At 41.6% G+C, this 17,701-nt stretch overlaps 1 protein-coding gene across 1 annotated transcript in view; it reads left to right on the plus strand.

The window, feature by feature from the left end:
* Positions 1-11,222: 11,222 nt before the first annotated feature.
* UST (uronyl 2-sulfotransferase) overlaps positions 11,223-17,701 on the plus strand; it is a 303,668-nt gene continuing 297,189 nt past the window's right edge. The window contains exon 1 of the mRNA XM_030556533.1: positions 11,223-11,798. Coding sequence (XP_030412393.1) covers positions 11,540-11,798 — 259 coding nt within the window. The 5' untranslated portion in view covers positions 11,223-11,539. The remainder of the gene's footprint in view (positions 11,799-17,701) is intronic.

Genomic DNA, 17,701 nt, shown 5'->3' on the forward strand with positions numbered 1-17,701 from the left:
GACCTCTCTGGGGAACTCGGGGATGGGGATTCACTGAATGTTACCTGCAACACAAAGTTAAGACAAGCAAAGTCTCTGCGTTTCCTGGCAAGGTGGATAGGCTGGTGAGGCAGGGAGCTGACGCCAAAGCTTTCTCTTGCTAAGGCAGAGAGATAATGCAATCGCTAAGGGTTTGGGTACCCCAGGAGAGCATATTACAATTATTGTTGCTACTGTAGCAACTTTTGTTGGTTTCTTCTGGTTTGAGACTGTTCTTTTTTGCGGGTATGTAATTATTCCTTTTGTGCACAGTTATGAAGCCTGCATGAAAGTGCAAACATCAGGCAGTCTTTCCTGGGTGTCTGCCTAAACAGCACTATTCATAGGGTTGCCACTTTTGGATGTATTCCTGGAGGTTTTATCACATGACATAATCTTTATTAAAGATTAATCTTTATATTCCTTGAGACTCCAGGACAATCCTGGAGGGTTGGCAACCCTAACTATGCAAGACCCCCAAAGTCTGTTCAATCAGTAATTTAAGTGTTGCTGCTGCAGCTGCTTTTAAGTAACTTTTAAGACACAATTCAACTCTTCTGTGTTCTTCGGAATCACAATAGTGCTAAGGGAGAGGTATTAGAAATCAGAGTGTATTGGTATGTTTTAATATTCAGTGAGGACAGTGTATCCACATAGACTAGCTAGAGTTTAAATTAGGAGAGGCTCTTCATCTTGCTGCCATTCTTACCTTTAGGCCATGTTTACACTAGCGAGCTTACAGATGCACAGCTCTACTGTTGCAGCTGTGGTACAGTAAGTTCTCTTTTATAACTGCTCTATACCGATAGGAGAGGGTGCTCCCATCAATGTAATTAAACCACCCCAACGAGCAGCGGTAGCAGCTCTCCCACCTACATAGCCTGTGCACACTACCACTTATGCCAGGGAAACTTCTGCTGATATAAGAGGTAGCGTAGACATGCCTTAGTGTCAGCTAGTCTGTTTCTTTGAAAATGTGCTGATAGTGCAGTAGAAGGGAGTTCCCACTTCTGAGTTTACAATTATGTAAATATTTTACATTTTGGCAAGGGGGCTGTGAAACACTTTTGGGGGGGATTTCCCAGACCTGCTGTAAATCGTAAGTATTACACTGTGCACAGAGACACAGAAGATGGGATGAGAAAATGCTTAGAATATGTCTGATTAACTTCCATCTAATTCATACATTTCAAGTTGGAATGTCAGTGTCCATTTTTGCACTCATTTTGCATGCATGATTGATTTGTGCGTTCGGTTGCAGAACTTACGTGCAAATGCAAGGAGCATTTTGACTCTTTATACATATGATGGGTGCTCTGTATGTACAGCTGCAGTAACTGCACACTCAGTTAGGCACACACAGAAACATGTGAGACCTGGGCCTTAACTTTCTGAAAATTAAGCCATTAATGTGACTGAAAACAGGGAAGTGAAGACCATGGGAGAGAACTGTATATTTTTGTGACTATTATGTGTACCCCCATTTACCTTGTTGTTGTTGTTGTTGTTGTGCTATTTGCTAAAAGGCTGACTTCTGCAGGAGCTCACCCCACACATCCCACAAAGGTAAACAATGGCTTCAGATAGCCTACCAGTCAGCCATTTACCTACACTGACGAAATGACTTGACTGTTCTGTGTGGTGGTATACTACCCTCTGGTGTGCTCACTAGACATGTTTGGCAAGGAGAAAAGATTCCCACATGTGGACACAAGAACAAAGGGACCTGCCTGACTTTAAAAAGACACACTCCCTGAAGCTCAGGTGAGAATGGGAACACAGAGACAGCATCTGCAGGGAAGGAAGCAGACTGAAAACCTAGTGCCCAGAGGCAGGGTACCTGGTATAAACTGGGCCTGTCTAAATTTTGAGGGTAATGCTAAGTGTAAGTAAGACATACACATGTAGGCCCTTTTCTCTGATTATCCATAGGAGCATAGCAAATAAATAATATTTTGTTCTGAAGAAAATGTTCAACTTCTGAATAATTAGTTTCCAAAGGAAAGTCTCTTGGCCAAACCTACCTGCTGAAGAAACATGGTGCAGTAGTCCAGGGAAACCCAGTTGGTAAACAGGAATGCTGCAGCCTGGGACCTGGTCAAGGAGAGTGGGAAAACTGATGGATGCCACCTAGAGAAAAGTGCAGGGGAAGTTCCTATCAGTTGAAAGAGTGCACTAGAGAGACTTACCAGGGGTCAAAGGTGCATCTTTCTCTGTAACCTAACAAAATTTATAATAAGATAATGCTTTGTCATAATTAGCATGATGGTTTTATAATCAAGGGAGAATGAAAAGACAAATAATTTCTTAAATTATTCTTTGAGTGAAATTCATTCCTCTGCAGAGATCCAGCAGAAGGCTTATATGCCACTCAAGCCCTATTTTGGGCTTACGTAGAGGCATAGGCCTGGTGCTAGTCCTCTGTCCAGGGTGAATTTTGCTGTGAAAGAAGGAGGGGAAAAGAAAACGCAGAATATACTTAAATTTACAATAAGTTAAGGCAGGCAGCCTGTATCAATGCAAACATATGCAGGAATTTGGTGTATTGTTTTGATATGACATATAAAGAGCAAAACTAAAAACAAACAAGACACAGATACTTGAAAGAAACATTAAATATTGCACTGTAGTTTTCAGTGGGAGCTAAAATAGTTTTGGTTCTGCTTGTGTTGCCTAAAAAAAAAGGAGGCGGGGACTTAGCTTTTGAGAGAAACCACTGTAAATGAAATGGCCATAGTGCAGGGTGGGCAAACTACGGCCCGAGGGATGCACCCGACACTTCAGGTGTTTTAATATGGCTGTTGTGCTCCCGCCAGGGAGCAGGGTTGCGGGCTTGCCCCACTCCATGTGTCCCATGGTTCCTGGAAGCAGTGGCATGTCCCCACTCTGGCTCCTATGCATAGGGGCAGATGGCGCTGTGCACGCTGCCCCTGCCCCAAGTCCCACCCCCGCAGCTCCCATTGGCTAGGAACTGCAACCAATGAGAGCTGCAGCGGTGGCACCTGTGGACAGGGAAGCGTGCAGAGCTGCCTGGCTGTGCCTCTGCATAGAAGCCATAGAGGTGACATGCCGCTGCTTCCAGGAGCTGCTTGAGGTAAGCGCTGCCCAAATCCTGCACTCCTGACCCCCTCCTGTGCCCCAACCCTCTGACCCAGCCCTGATCCCCCTCCTGCCCTCCGAACCCCTTGGTCCAAGCCTGGAGCACTCTACTGCATCCCCAAACCTCATTCCCATCTCCATCCCCAAGCCCACATCCCCAGTTGAAGCCCTCAATTCCCTGCCCCAGCCCAGAGCCCCCTCCCGCACTCTGAACTCCTTATTTTTACCCCACCCTAGAGCCCGCACCCCCTCCCAAGCCCCAATTTTGTGAGCATTCATGGCCCACCATACAATTTCCATACCCAGATGTGGCCCTTGGGCCAAAAAGTTTGCCCACCCCTGCCATAATGCCTGCCTTTACCTTGGTGCTGAATTAAAGATTGGCATAGCTAAATCTGTAGCACAGATGTATTCCCACCAAAATAGCAAGTGTCAATGCTGAGTGAAGCACAAAGCTGGGAAGATTAAAAGAGAGAGACAAAGATAGCAATAACAACTAACTCAGAACTAGTTGTATTTTGTAAAGCAATAAAAACTAGGTTAGATCATAATGGTCCCTATTTGCCTTAAAATCTGTTTTACCAGACCGTTGTGACCAAGACCCAGTACAGTAAATAAATATTTACTTTTCTACAGGAATTAGAAATTCTGCTGTCTGAAACTCACCATCCCAGCAGCTGGTAACGCTTAAAGCAATTCATAGTTTTGCCCGAAGTGTGTGACTCTATACTGATTTTTCTTCAGCTTCTAAGTGGTAAAAGGAGGCTTGCATGTTGAGTAAAAAGTACAATTAATTGAGCAAGGGCTTTGGATTTATTTATTCTATTATATCTAAACAAATGCTATCATTTCTCCACTTGCAAATGTTTATCCATTGTTTGCATGTAAACATTCATGAATGTTTATGCTAATTGTATTGTTTATTTGTTTCATTTTGCATAATTCATTCTTTTTTGCTTTAGAGCTTCTGAGTAATTATTAAACTATTTCCTAAATCAGCAGGCATTTTTGTTAACATCTTCTTCCAGATGTCAGTTTTTGTATGGATATAAAAAAATTTTTTTTACTGTCTTCCAGAAATATAGCCGGCAAAGGTTGCAATTTAGGGTGGCAAAAATGTAGTTTCGAAGTCCTAACCTATATAAGCTACTTTACATATTATACATTGGAATGGTGATGTGAAATTGTATGGATCACAACACTGAAATAGTCCAAAGGAAAATAAATTCCTACTGAGTTAAAAATAAAAAATGCCATATTATTATATGAGACCAGATCCTGAGTTTTACATGGACAGAACTCCCTAATCTTATCTTTTAAAACCAAAAATGGGATTAGTTACAATATAAAAACATCCAATAGTTAGGGGAGTGCATCCTTAGTTGTTTACACCTGCAGCATAGGTTACTTATACATCTTATGGGACCATCTGCATTCCAATAAAAGACCCATGGCATTGCTGTGGCTGGCCCATATCAGCTGACTCAAACTCATGGGGCTCAGATTGCAGAGCTAAAAATTGCAATGTAGATATTTGGGCTCGGGCTGGAGCCTGGGCTCTGGATAGGGTGACCAGAGGTCCCAGTTTTATAGGGACAGTCTTGATATTTGGGGTGTTTTCTTATATGGAGGCCTATTACCCCCCATCCCCATCCCAATTTTTCACGCTTGTTATCTGGTAACTCTAGGGGTGGGTCTTAGAGCCAGGGTGCCAGCCTGAGCCCAAACAACTACATGGCAATTTTTAGCCTCACAGCCTGAGCCCCATAAGCCCAAGTGAATTGACCCAGGCTCTGAGACTTGGTGCAGTGGGTTTTTCATTGCAGTATAGATGTACCCTTAGGATGTACTAGTAACCTACATTGCAGGGGCGAACAACAAATGGGTGCAGTTCCCCAGCTACTGCAAAACTAATGCAGTTCAACTGCACAAGATCTGAGGAGGCCCTGCATTTAGGGTATACTCATGCACAGTAAAACAAACAGCTTTCTGATCTGGGAGCTGGGCCAAGGTGCATGAAGAAGAAAGCAATAGTGGGGTTGATGTATCACATGCCACTGCTCCTTGCACAGTGAGGTGTCAGATGGTGCAAAAGCAACCATGAAATGACTCCACTGTCTGGGAAAAGGATGCACCCAAAGCCCAGCTACTTTTTTGTCTGTCTCTGCTTTTCCAAGGTTTAATCATAAATATGTGGTCGGTGCCTTATAAATGCCTAGGTGGGTAGACTGTACAGAACCAAGTTAGGCCTAATTTTGCTTCCTGTAACCTCTTTTTAACTAGCTAGGCCTCTTGTCATGTGGTTATTTTTATAGTTAGGAGCCTAACTCACTTAGGCTCCCAGTGGAATTTTCCAAAGTGGTTATCTCCATCATTAGGTACCTAAATATCTCTGAAAATCTGGCTCATAGGTTACCTGGTATTGTTTCATTCCCTGTCCAGATGACTGCAGCTCATAGTACATCTGCTGTATAAATAATCACGCTTAGACATTTTTTCTGGTAGTAGTCTCTAATACTCGCTTAAAATGAGCTGTTCCTGCAAACAAACTTACTGACAAGAATCATATGGGAAAGTCAACATAAAGGAGGCATAAACAGAATCAAATGAAATGGAGTGGGATTTTTGGGGTGAATATTCATGGGAAGGGGAAAAGTCATTTGTCTCCCCTTCAGATACCACGTTTATAGGAATGTTTTTCTCTCTCTCTTTTTTTTATTTAAGTGAAATATTCTGAACCAGGTAAACATAACTACTGCTCTCACTGCCACAAAAGCTACAATTTAAGAAGGTGATTTTACATAAGTAGTAAGGGTCGAAATCTGTATTTTTCATAACTATGCTAATAAGAAAACATTAATTTGTTTAAGATGAACATTTATTAGGAGTCCACTCATCAAGACTGTTCCTACAGTCTTCTTGTACTTTCACCTCTTCAGCGCTTGTGAATTGTACACTCAATTCTAACTCAAGAAAATTAAAAACACAAAAGTGTATTGTACTCCCCATTGCCTTGTATTCTCTACAGAGTATTGGTGTTAACTCCATGATACCAAAGTTGGGATTTCCAGTGCGTAACTCACTGCTGGCCATAGTCATAATGCCAAGGACAAATATAAATAAATCTCTTTTGATAAATCCTAGTACTCTCTAGTGATGTTGATATAATGGGTGTGACATTAAAAATAGCATTTAAATTAGTTGTATATGACACCAATGCTGTCTGTCTGACACAAATGCTGTAGATTCTGTTGCTCACTTCCTTTCCTGAACTCTTCACGGCTACATTCTTCTCAGTGACAAACTCCTGAATTGTCCACTAAAAATTAAAACAAGTGAGCATGACAGAGGTGGGATTCAGATTAAAGCTAAGGATGCAACATGAACTTTTTAATTTAAATTAAACTCAGAAGCTATGGAGCAACTTTATTTGATGTCCAGCAAATTATTGACTTACTGAATTATGCAAAGCAATTTTTGCCAAGGGCAGTCTGCACTGTTGCTGACTAATCTATCCCGAGCACATGCGTTGTTCTAAGGGAAGTACAATGAGAGGCCCAATGCTGTAAACCCTCATTGATGCTTCTCCATGGAAGCTAAAGTATTTGGGCTAAATGCTATTGTTACACCATTAAAACCCCCTGACATCAATAAGATTGCATGAATGAAACAGAGCAAACTCCAGCCCTTTGCCTGCAATGATAAACAGTCTAGATGGGAGGGCAAAAGAAACTCAAACAAACTGATGAATTAGAAGACTAAAGATAGCACTAATTTTCTTTTTTTTGCCAAATCCTAACTAAAACACAACTTGATACTCAAAAGAAGCATAGGATGCTTGGAATGTCCAATCACTGCTGGACATTTAGCAGGAAGAATGGATCCTAAAAGTTGATCATAAAAAGGATCCACTCCATGTGACATGTTTTAATAGTCTCTTTGAAAGCCCCAAGTAGCACCTAAAATACACATATCACAGGCTACACCAGTAAATGGCTCCAATTTTTAAAAGTGACCACTGACGTTTAGTGTCACCACATCTGGCTGTTCATCTTGAGGCACCTTTGGCCTGAATTTCAGTAGTGCTGGGCACTTGCAGCCCCATTTTCTTTAGCTGGAGATGTGGGTGCTCAACACTCTGGAAAAATGGAACCCAGTTGTCTAAAATTGGACACCAAAAACTTGAGGCACCTAACATCCTTTGAAAAGTTGGGCTCAAACATTCAGAGTATTATAGGAGCTGCTGGTGTCACCTGTTGTTAAGGTTATCCAAAACATCCCATCATAAGGCCTTGTTTTCAGTTGATTATAACTTAGCCAAAATTTAACAATTTGGCTGAAGTTTTCCATGCTGGAGCTGGGTGTCTGCCTAAGGCTAAATGTATTTAGAAAACTTCAGCAAAAATTTGTTCAGCTATTTCTGAGAAAGAGATTAGGTAAAAAATACATTGTTTTGCCCAGGTTAAAAAAAAAAAATCTCATAGCTGTTTCACTGAGAAGCTCTAGTCTTGCCATGCATTGATGCAGAGAATAATATTTTGGCAGGGGTGTCATCTGGTGTTAGGAATGTGCCCCTTGCCTTTCCTGTGGAAAAACTGCCTAATTGGGCCAAGTCATAAAGCTTTCCAAAAGCTCTGATTGCACATGGACAGCAGAGACTTCTGAGAGTCTGGGAGCTAAATTCTTCAAAGATTCTTTCTGTACTGAGCAAGGTCCAGGCCAGGGAGATTGCCTCTTCTGTGCTGTTGATGCTCTACCTGCTGGAGCACAGGCAACATAGAGGAGAATGCAGCCTAAGTGAAATGCCTAGGGGACAAAGGCTGAATCAGATAGTAGGAAGTAGAGCAGAAGAAAGAGCCTGGGTTACAGGTAGTGTTGCCCAGGAGCGCACCAGAATTTCTGGTGCCCTAGGCAGAATTCGGGGGGCGGCATTTTGTGCACTTACCACGGGGTGCACGGGAGCTTCCGGTTCCATTCCCATCGCGCCACCGAAGAAGGACCCTCCGCTGAAATGCTGCAGGCGACAGTGGCAATCATTTAGCTGCTCAATTGCCTGCCACTGTTTTCTGCGGCACATTGGCAGAAGGTCCTTCGGCACCAGCGCAATGGGAGCAGAACCGGAAGCTCCCGTGGGCCTTGTGGGGAGCGCACAAAGTGCCGCCCCCCTGAATCCTGGCGCCCTAGGTGACCACCTAGGGTCACCTAATGGAAGCGCCGACCCTGGTGTTGCCAACTTTCTACTCTTACAAAAAGATAGTATTGTGATGGGGAAGGCTGGAGAGGACAGAAGGGGTCCTGGGTAGAGGGTCTGTGCCCACTAGAGTACATTCCCTCCAGATGATATGGAACCAAAGATTTTGGAATCTCACTTTTCTTTTTCTGTTAGCAAATATTTGTGAAATCCACTGATAAAGTGTCCCGTCCTCCTTTAGCGCTGGCCCACAAGGAGAATGACAACCTACTACTAGGATCTACTCCATTAGCTCAGGTGGCAATGGATCTAAAGGCTACAATCTTACTGATGACATGTGGTTGTCAATATAGTTCTATATGATATTTTAAAAATCTAGTACATTACATTAAAAAGTAAACACTATGTTAGAAGAATTGCAAAGCCAAGCACTCAAAAGTTAGGAAATGCCAGAATTAAGATTGCCTGTGCAACCTTAGTTTGACCTCTTGTGAATATGCATTATGATAGTCTTTTTAATTATGTGATCACATGCTGGTTTTTAAAAGTTTGAACATGAAAGAATTTATTTTAGGTAATGTATACATCTAAAAATACTTATTTTTATGTTTCACTAATAGATTTCTATTTCTTTTGTCTGTCCAGGGAATTTTTACCTGTTGCTTCTTAGGATTTAGGAAAGGACTTCCTCATCCTAGAGTATTCCTATTTAAATCTCTTCCCTGGGATATGTCTGTATTTTCACCTTTTTCAAGAGCTTTTTTTAGAGATCAAAGACATTCTTCGCATCTAGAAAAATAAAGATTTATTGGTTCACCTTACAGATGTTGCCGTGTCATTATCTTCTCAAAGCACACATTTTTTCACTTTTTCAATGTAAGTGCATATCAGTTTCTCATTTGTAATACAAAATAGCTCTCTAACTGTATTTACTTTCTATTAATCTTAAACCACTTTTTACATATTTAAGTAGTAAAAAAGACAAAACACACTTAGGAGCTAAAGGTGGTAAACAGTAGGAAGTTGTAAAAACATAATACTAAAATAAAGTTTGATAATTCATTAGATTATTTAAAAAAGTAAACAATGTCTTTAACATAAAATGAAGGTTGTAACTATATCATATTTAAATCAAGCAACATTTCAGTTTAAGGTGAACTGCTAAGCCAAAAGGGGGATTGCCCTTTACTATCTTGATATATCAGCACTAGCTCAGTGTGGTAGCTTTGCCTTGCTGTTTTAAAACTATTATTTTGGTATCTTTTTCTTTCATAAGAAATATAGGCGTTTGTTTCTTTCTCTTTGCTGCAATATTTTGTGTGAAATCTTTGGAGAACCTGAACGTTTACATACCACGAGTCTGTAACTTGAATTGAGATCTTCCTATCCATACTATCTAAAGGGTATTATCCTGCAAATAATTAAGGATGTGATTAATTTTACTCAAGTAAGTAATCCCATCACCTGTTATGTGTTTGTAGGATCAGGCTGTATGGTCTTGTCTGCACTAGCAAAATTAGTTCCTATATTTAAGCAGCTACCAGGAACAGTACTAAGCCAATAGTACAGACAAAGCTCAAGTGTTCTTACAAGGTTTTCATCATAGCTGGCAAAAACATCTGAGCCTTGTCTACACAGAAGTACTGGCAGTTCCAAGCATTCAAAAATCAGGAGAGGTTCAAATAAAATAATAATGGGATAATTTGTTTTGTTTTCTGATTGTTGGGTCATGTTTTCCCAATTTTTCCTGAAACAATGGTGGCTAGAAACTTGCTTTTAAAAAACAAAACAAAACTGAAAACTGAGATTCTCATGTAATTCCATAGTTCCAGATGCTGAAGCTTCAATTAATCATGACCTTGCAACTTTGTGTTAGTACTTACATCTTTGCTACCACTAGTGCAGCTGTAACATTGATGACAGCTGATATAAATGGGACACTAAGATAAGGCCAAAGCATGTCTACATTAGAAAGTAGTACTGCTTTAACTATGTCATTGTAGTTAAAATGGGTCTACCTCTCCTAGTGAGGATGAAGTTATGTTGGTAAAAATGTACTTTATATTGGTATAGCTATTCCTGTACAGCAAAGAGACTAACTATAAATTGCCTTTGCACTAATATAACTACATTAGTTAAAAAAAAAATCACACCCTTAACCAAAATAGTTCTATGGGTAAGACTTTTGAGTGTTCACCAGGCCTAAAAATCAGCTTTTTCCCCTCAAGTGAAAAGTAAGACTGCTGCAGCATTGTGTGCTAGCCTTAATCAGGCCCTCTGATGATCTTCCCCAAGGCCTCTCCCAGAGAGTGGATATGCCACCTAGGCCAAACAAGGTGACAGTGATCATAAAGAGGCAGAAAAACAAAACCACAGTTGTTGATTCTGCTTCCCATTTTACCTTTAATGAAATCCAAAGCACAAAAGGTTTCATATGTTAGAAATTGGGAATTAAAGTACTAAGTCTGGCCCAGCTGAAGATGTCCCGGGGAAAGTCAGAGCAGAGGGAGGCACAGGACATTGGAAAAGGTGGGGCCATCAAGTTCTAGTGCTACCTTGGAGGCAAGGCAGAGAGAGCAAGGAAGTCCGGTTGAAATCTGGAAACATAAGAAGGATTTGGGAGGCAGCAGGGATTGGGACAAACTGAGGATGTAAACGGCAGGGGAATCAGTGTTGGAAGGAGCAGAAGGTTAGAGGAGCCAGCTGGTGGGTTGGGGAACAGAAGCAAGGCCTCCAGTGGTGGGAACTTCATTGCAGCTGGATTGCCCTGGCCTTACCCCACCCCTGAGCGCTATTCAGCGAGCGGGAGTGAGCGGCACAGCCCCTAGGGGTCGCTGGTGCGGAAGCGGCTGGGGAAGGAGGGAGCGAGCAAGCCAGCGCAGAGCTGCAGAAGGTGGCTGGCGAGGAGCGGGCGAGGAGGCGCAGACAAGTTCGCTGCGAGTTGGAGCCGGCAGCCCGCGGTGCCTGGGCTGTAACCTGACACCGGGGAGAGCGGAGGAGGAGAGAAGACCCCGCAAGGGGGTAGGAGGATGGTGACCTCCGCCTAGCCGAACTCCGCGGCGGCGCCCGGGACTCGCGCTGCGAGCCAGGCTCGGGGCAGCCGGCCATGGGGAGGGGGCAGCTCGCCTGAGCTCCCGCTAACTTTCCCCCCAGGCGGGCGGAGCACGGCAGGCGGATGGAGGATGCGCTGTCCCCGGCGGGCTGTGTGACCAGGGGGCGGCGGCGGGGACGATGAAGAAGCAGCCGCAGCAGCAGCACAGCAGCAGGGGCTGCCAGGAGCCCCGGCCCCATGTGGCCCCTTCAGCTGGAGGGGGGCCCGGGCAGGGGGGTGCCTGGAGGAGGCGGCGGCCCCTCTCGCTGCTGCCTTTCCTCTCGCTCCGCGACTACGGCTTCTGCATGGCCGCCCTGCTGCTCTTCTGCTTGGGCTCCCTCTTCTACCAGCTCAACGGGGGACCCCCGCACTTTCTGCTGGACCTGAGGCACTATCTAGGTAAGGGCGGCTGGCGAATGTTGCATGGGGAGCCCCCTCCCCAGGGCTGGGAAGCTCGCATGCCTGGTAGGCTCAGCCCCTCTCACCGCGGGGACTTGTTGCAGCTCCTGCTGCCTTGACGTGCATCCCCTCCGTGGCGGCGGTAGGGGCAGCGGAGGAGGGATGCCTTGCCGCTCAGCCCGCCGGATAAGCATCGGGGGGCACTGCCGAGCCCAGGGGGTGCGCGCGGAGAGCCAGGCTGAGCAAGGAGCAAGTGGCCCAGCGCACACGCTGTGCCAGGCTTGGCTCGCGCAGGGCTTCGTCGCTCGCCAGAACCCCAAGGGATCAGAAATTGGTCCCAGCTGAAAACCTAGCGGCGTCCACTGTGGTGCAGAGCTGCGATGCTGATCCAGGCCTGGCTAGTTTGATTCTCTAGTCCTTGAATAACCGAGCTTGCGAAGATATTTTTCACTTTTGTTCAACCGTTCAAAAAAGAGAGGCTCCTTTCTCGAGAGTGTCTTGACCTCGGATTTCCTTAGGTTCAAGGACTGCACCTTCCTAATCCGTATTCCTAATGGTGTTCATTCAGGCTGAATGTTTGTCGCAAAGAATGTGAACCTCTCTCAACTATGTGACTAGGGGAAGCGCAGCGGGTGAGGCTAAGCCTCTGGCTTCCTTAGTTAAAGAAGTGATTCCCTAGAAAAATAGACTTTTGGGTTGATGAGTGGAAGGAAAAGAAGTTTTGTGAAGAATTTAGGAAGTAAATGTGTGGGTTTTTTTCCGGAGTTTGTATAAGAAGCAGTGATGTATTGGTATAGTTCCTAAATGAGAAGCTCGGTTTACACACAACTGTGCTACTGGTGAGGAGTGCTTTTTGTAAATACCTATGAGTATGTGTTTAAAAAGCAGGGAATAGGGAAAAGGATGATCAGAACCAACTTGCTGAGAAAGTAGAGCTTTGGCAAAAAGTATAGGAAAGTGCACTGGAGACTGTTTCTAAAATTTTAAACTAAATTAAGGCCTATGATGGTCTAGTGTCTAGCCTTTTAAAACTTGTACAGAGAAAGGGTTTATAAATCTACATCTCCACTACTAATTTAGATTAGAACTTGGAATTGCAAGTGAAAACTACAGTTATTGCCCTTAGGATATAAAATGTGGAAGTTCAGGCATAACAAGTCATGTATTTTCATATTTGTAGTACAGAAATACTAGGAGTTGTTTTACGTTGCAGAAGAGACAGGAATGAACAGGTATCTGAATAAATTTAATATTCTGTTTATTCATGATGGAATAGTTTTGTCTGTTTCTGAACTTTGAGTGAGATTTTAGATTCAAAGCTTCTTTTATCCTTGATTGTAATGTTCCTTAGCAGTTTGGCCGTTACATTGCCAAGCTTATTTAAGGATTGTTGAGATTTGTAGATCTTTGTCTAAAACACTTTTGTGAAGAATGAAGTATAAAAAATACATTAATGATTTTTACCATAAGTGTTTCTCTTGTTAGTATGTTGCTGATTTGATCTTTGTCCCTTATTAAAGATGTCTGGAATTATTCATATAAACTAAGCATTGTAGAGGGAGCCATTGATTTGACCGCCGGAGGACCATATTCACTTTAAAACTAAAATACAAGAGTTGATGAGAAAGGTAACACTTTGCTCTTTGAGAATAAATTTAAAATAGAAATGTTTTCAGGCCCACATTTTAACATCACTAAGGCTTTGGTTGTGCAGGTAGGCACACAAACAATTTCATGTGGTCTTGGTGATGTCAATGGGACTACTCACACCCAAAATCAAGATAAAGGGACACAATCAATTTTCAAATTACATTTCCAATCTGAAAATGTTGTACCAATCATTATTACAGGAAACAACTAAAGCTACTAGAACAGAAAAGGAACAGACGATAAACATGGGTTTCTCTAGGTTTTGTATTTGTTTACTTGGTGTATTTGACAGTGTTTTGCATAGTGGTGTTGTTTTCTTGATCAGTTGCACTACTCTGGGGGGAGCTCATGGGCAGCTTTTCCTCAGGCTCTGCAAGAGTGTTTGCAGGCAGTACAGCCTACCAGAAATTGAAACTGAAAGTGAGACTGAAGAGACAGCAGGCAGGTGTGTATTCAGAGAAATGGGAGAGTAGAGGTTGGGAATGGACCTGATCAGGTTTTGTTTGATCTTAGGCCTGACCAAATCATATTTTTTTTAAATGTCAAGATGTGCTATTTATTTGCCTATTTAAAAAAATATTAAGTTTGCCAGTGGCCATTAAACTTTTTTATGGCAAAATTTCTTGCCATTTTTGGCCATATGCTTTCCTTTCCTTGATTGAACTGTACACAGAGGGGAGAAGATATGTTTGAAAAAAAGATGATGCCCTCCTGAGGGGGAGAGTGTCTATATGTGATAGCTACGCAAAGAGGAACTATCTTTCCACTTCTACAAAATATTTGCAAGGCTATGTGGAAAAAATGGGCAGAGCATGGTGAATGTGGAGCTGTCAACCCCATACTTGAATCAACTCAAAAGGGAAAACTGGAAAGCTAGCATTAACTCCTGTTTTACATTCTAGGCCTGATTCCAGTTTTATGTCAGTGTGACTCCACTGGGATAAAACTCGAGTAAAAAAAATAGTGAATCACAACTTGTGTGACGTGACTTTACAGCTACAGCAGTGGAGCAGTGTAATTGCTGATTCTGTCATGTTGCCATAGACAAAGAGGAGGGGGGGACTTAGAGTTAGAGAGCATCAACTAGAGTTCCTTAATGTGAGTGAGGAGGATCCCCTAGTGGTGGGGAGATTAGATCTCCTAATTTCTGGTTAGTCCTGTGAATTTTGGGGGAGATGCTTGGGCTCTTTTTCCTTGGAGCCGCAATATTTTTGTGTTAAATTGTTCCCCTTTGCATGCATTTGCCTATGGAATGTTCATATTGCCTACAGAATGTTCATATAGTATGTGAAATATCATATCTACCTTAGCTGTTTCGAGTGGTTGTTATTGCCATAGGATTAACTGTTTAATGGCCAATATGAAATAAGTATTATTGTGGGCTCAGTATTGTTTGCAGTACACAAATTTTAATCATGTTACTGAAACTGCTATCTCTGTTGGCATTAATTGGCATTCCTGTTGGCAGTCTCAAGGGAGAGACCAAGGATCTGATTGCTTATGGAGGCTGCCTATTCTGTGAACCTCCTGTGGCTGGTTAACCAGAGCACTTCAGTGTCCAGGATGACCAGTCTAGCTCCTTTTAACAAGCACTAAACTCTCTCTTGCTCACACTTTTCATTCCACCATAAATTTAAAATAGCCACTATTATTGTTGGGCCTGCTAAAACTTGGTTTTATTGCCATCCCCAGCCTTCCCATTTCTAAAAGCTGGTTCTTCAGCCGCAGTCTAATAATATTTGTAGAGCTATGCTGATGGGGTTTGATGCTATTTTAACAGAAGGGGTGTGCTCTGTAAATTTAAAATTTTTAAAATAAAAACACCTGGGGATGGGGAGAAACCTGTCTTTTGCCAAATTGAAAAGAACATAGTTGATGATAAAAGAAGAACTATGTCGTACTTCTCTAAAAGCGAACAGACATTGGAGAAGAAAAATTCTAACTAAAAATTCTTGACAATGTTTTTTTAATTTTACTTTTTGTACTTTACTGAAAACATTTAATATATTTTAATTAGGGCTGATTAATTGCATGTGATTCAAAAATTAATTGCGATTAAAAAATTAATCGCGATCAATCGCAGTTTTAATCGCCCTGTTAAACAATGGAATACCAATTGAAATGTATTAAATATTTTGGATGTTTTAGTACATTTTCAAATATATTGATTTCATTACAACAGGGAATACAAAGTGTACAATGCTCATTTTATATTTGTAATAAATATTTGCACTGTAAAAATAAAAAATTGTATTTTTCAGTTTGCCTCATACAATACCCTAATGCAGTCTCGTTATCTTGAAAGCGCAACTCACAAATGTAGACTTGTTTTTACATAACTGCACTCAAAAACAAAGTAAATCCTACAAGTCCACTCAGTCCTACTTCTTGTTCAGCCAATCGCTGAGCGATAATGCTGCTGGCTTCTTGTTTACAATGTCACCTGAAAGTGAGAACAGGTGTTCGCATGTCCCTTATGTAGCTGGGATTGCAAGGTATTTACGTCCCAGATATGGTAAAGATTCATATTCCCCTTCATGCTTCGGCCACCATTCCAGAGGACGTGCTTCCATGCTGATGGCGCTCGTTAAAAAAAGAATGCATTAATTAAATTTGTGATTGAACTCCTTGGGGAAGAATAGTATGTCTCCTGCTCTGTTTTACTCGCATTCTGCAATATATTTCATGTTATAATGGCTAGTCTTGGATGATGACCCAACACATGTTCGTTTTAAGAATGCTTTCACTACAGATTTGACAAAATGCAAAGAAGGTACCAATGTGAGATTTCTAAAGACAAATACATCACTTGATGCAAGGTTTAAGAATCTGAAGTGCCTTCCAAAATCTGAGGGGGATGAGGTGTGGAACATGCTTTCAGAAGTCTTAAAAGAGCAACACTGCTATGTGGAGACTACAGAACCCAAACCACCACAAAAGAAAATCAGCAGTCTGCTTGTGGCAGCTGAAGATAATGAAAATGCATTGAATCTTCACTGTTTTGGAGTGCTATCGAGCAGAACCCATCATAAGCATACATGCGTGTCCTTTGGAATGGTGGTTGAAGCATGAAGGGACATAGGAATCTTTAACATATCTGGCATGTAACATACCTTGCGACAATGGCTACAACAGTGCCATGTGAACACCTGTTTTCACTTTTAGGTGACACAGACAAGAAGAGGGCAGCCTTATCTCCTGCAAATGTAAACAAACTTTTTATCTGACTGAACAAGAAGTAGGACTGAGTGGACTTTGTTTTATTTTTGAATGCAGTTATTTTTACACACAATTCTACATTTGTAAGTTCAACTTTCATGATAGAGCTTGCACTACAGTACTTGTATTAGGTGAATTGAAAAATACTATTGCTTTTATAGCACAATATTTGTACACGTTGTGTTGTAATTTAAATCAATATATTTGAAAAATGTAGAAAATATCCAAAAATATTTAAATAAATAGTATTCTATTATTTAACAGCATGATTAAGCACACGATTAATCACGATTAATTTTTTAAGCGTGAGATTAATTTTGTTAATTTAAGTGCTTGACAACCGTAGTTTCAATAATGTCTCAGCAATAATGACAATCTGTACTATACCTGCCTGTCATCCTTCCTAGCTTTAAAAAAATGTTTCTTTCCCCTTACAGTTTTCCCTTTTGTATGTCTTTCACATGCTATCTAGTAAAACGGTAAAAGTGACTATACACAAAGTGCTGTGAAATGCACAAAATAAACAAAGTAGAGGAAAAATATTTTCTCCAACTTTTTCAATCTTTTCCATTACTGTGGCAATATTACATGTTCTTTATTACAATGGAAAGTATACTATTTTCAGACTGAGGTTGACATGTTCCTTTAAGATTCTACCAATAAAAATCCCATCCATTCTTCATTATAGACATTAATGGGCAGGGGGAACATATTTCTCAATCCTTTGTTTCTCTGTTATGGTCATCTATTTGTTAGAGGAGGGAAGAAAGTCATCTTTTTTTTTTTTTTTTTCTTTTTAAAGGGACAGTGTCCGAGTTGGTATGGCAAAAATGTAACCTACCCGTTTTTTGTTTTGGATCATATCACAAGTGTACGTCTAATTTATTGTCCAGAACTTTCAACCTTCCAAGACCCAAATGTTGGGAAGAGACCTCAAATGAGGGGGACAAACTAACTGGTTTGACAGTTACCTTTAAGGAGCTATCTGTATAATAAATTTATCTGCTTGTTTATCTGCTCTGTTCTTACATTGA

The sequence above is a fragment of the Gopherus evgoodei genome, chromosome 3, assembly GCF_007399415.2.
Source record: "Gopherus evgoodei ecotype Sinaloan lineage chromosome 3, rGopEvg1_v1.p, whole genome shotgun sequence".
Taxonomy (NCBI): domain Eukaryota; kingdom Metazoa; phylum Chordata; order Testudines; family Testudinidae; genus Gopherus; species Gopherus evgoodei.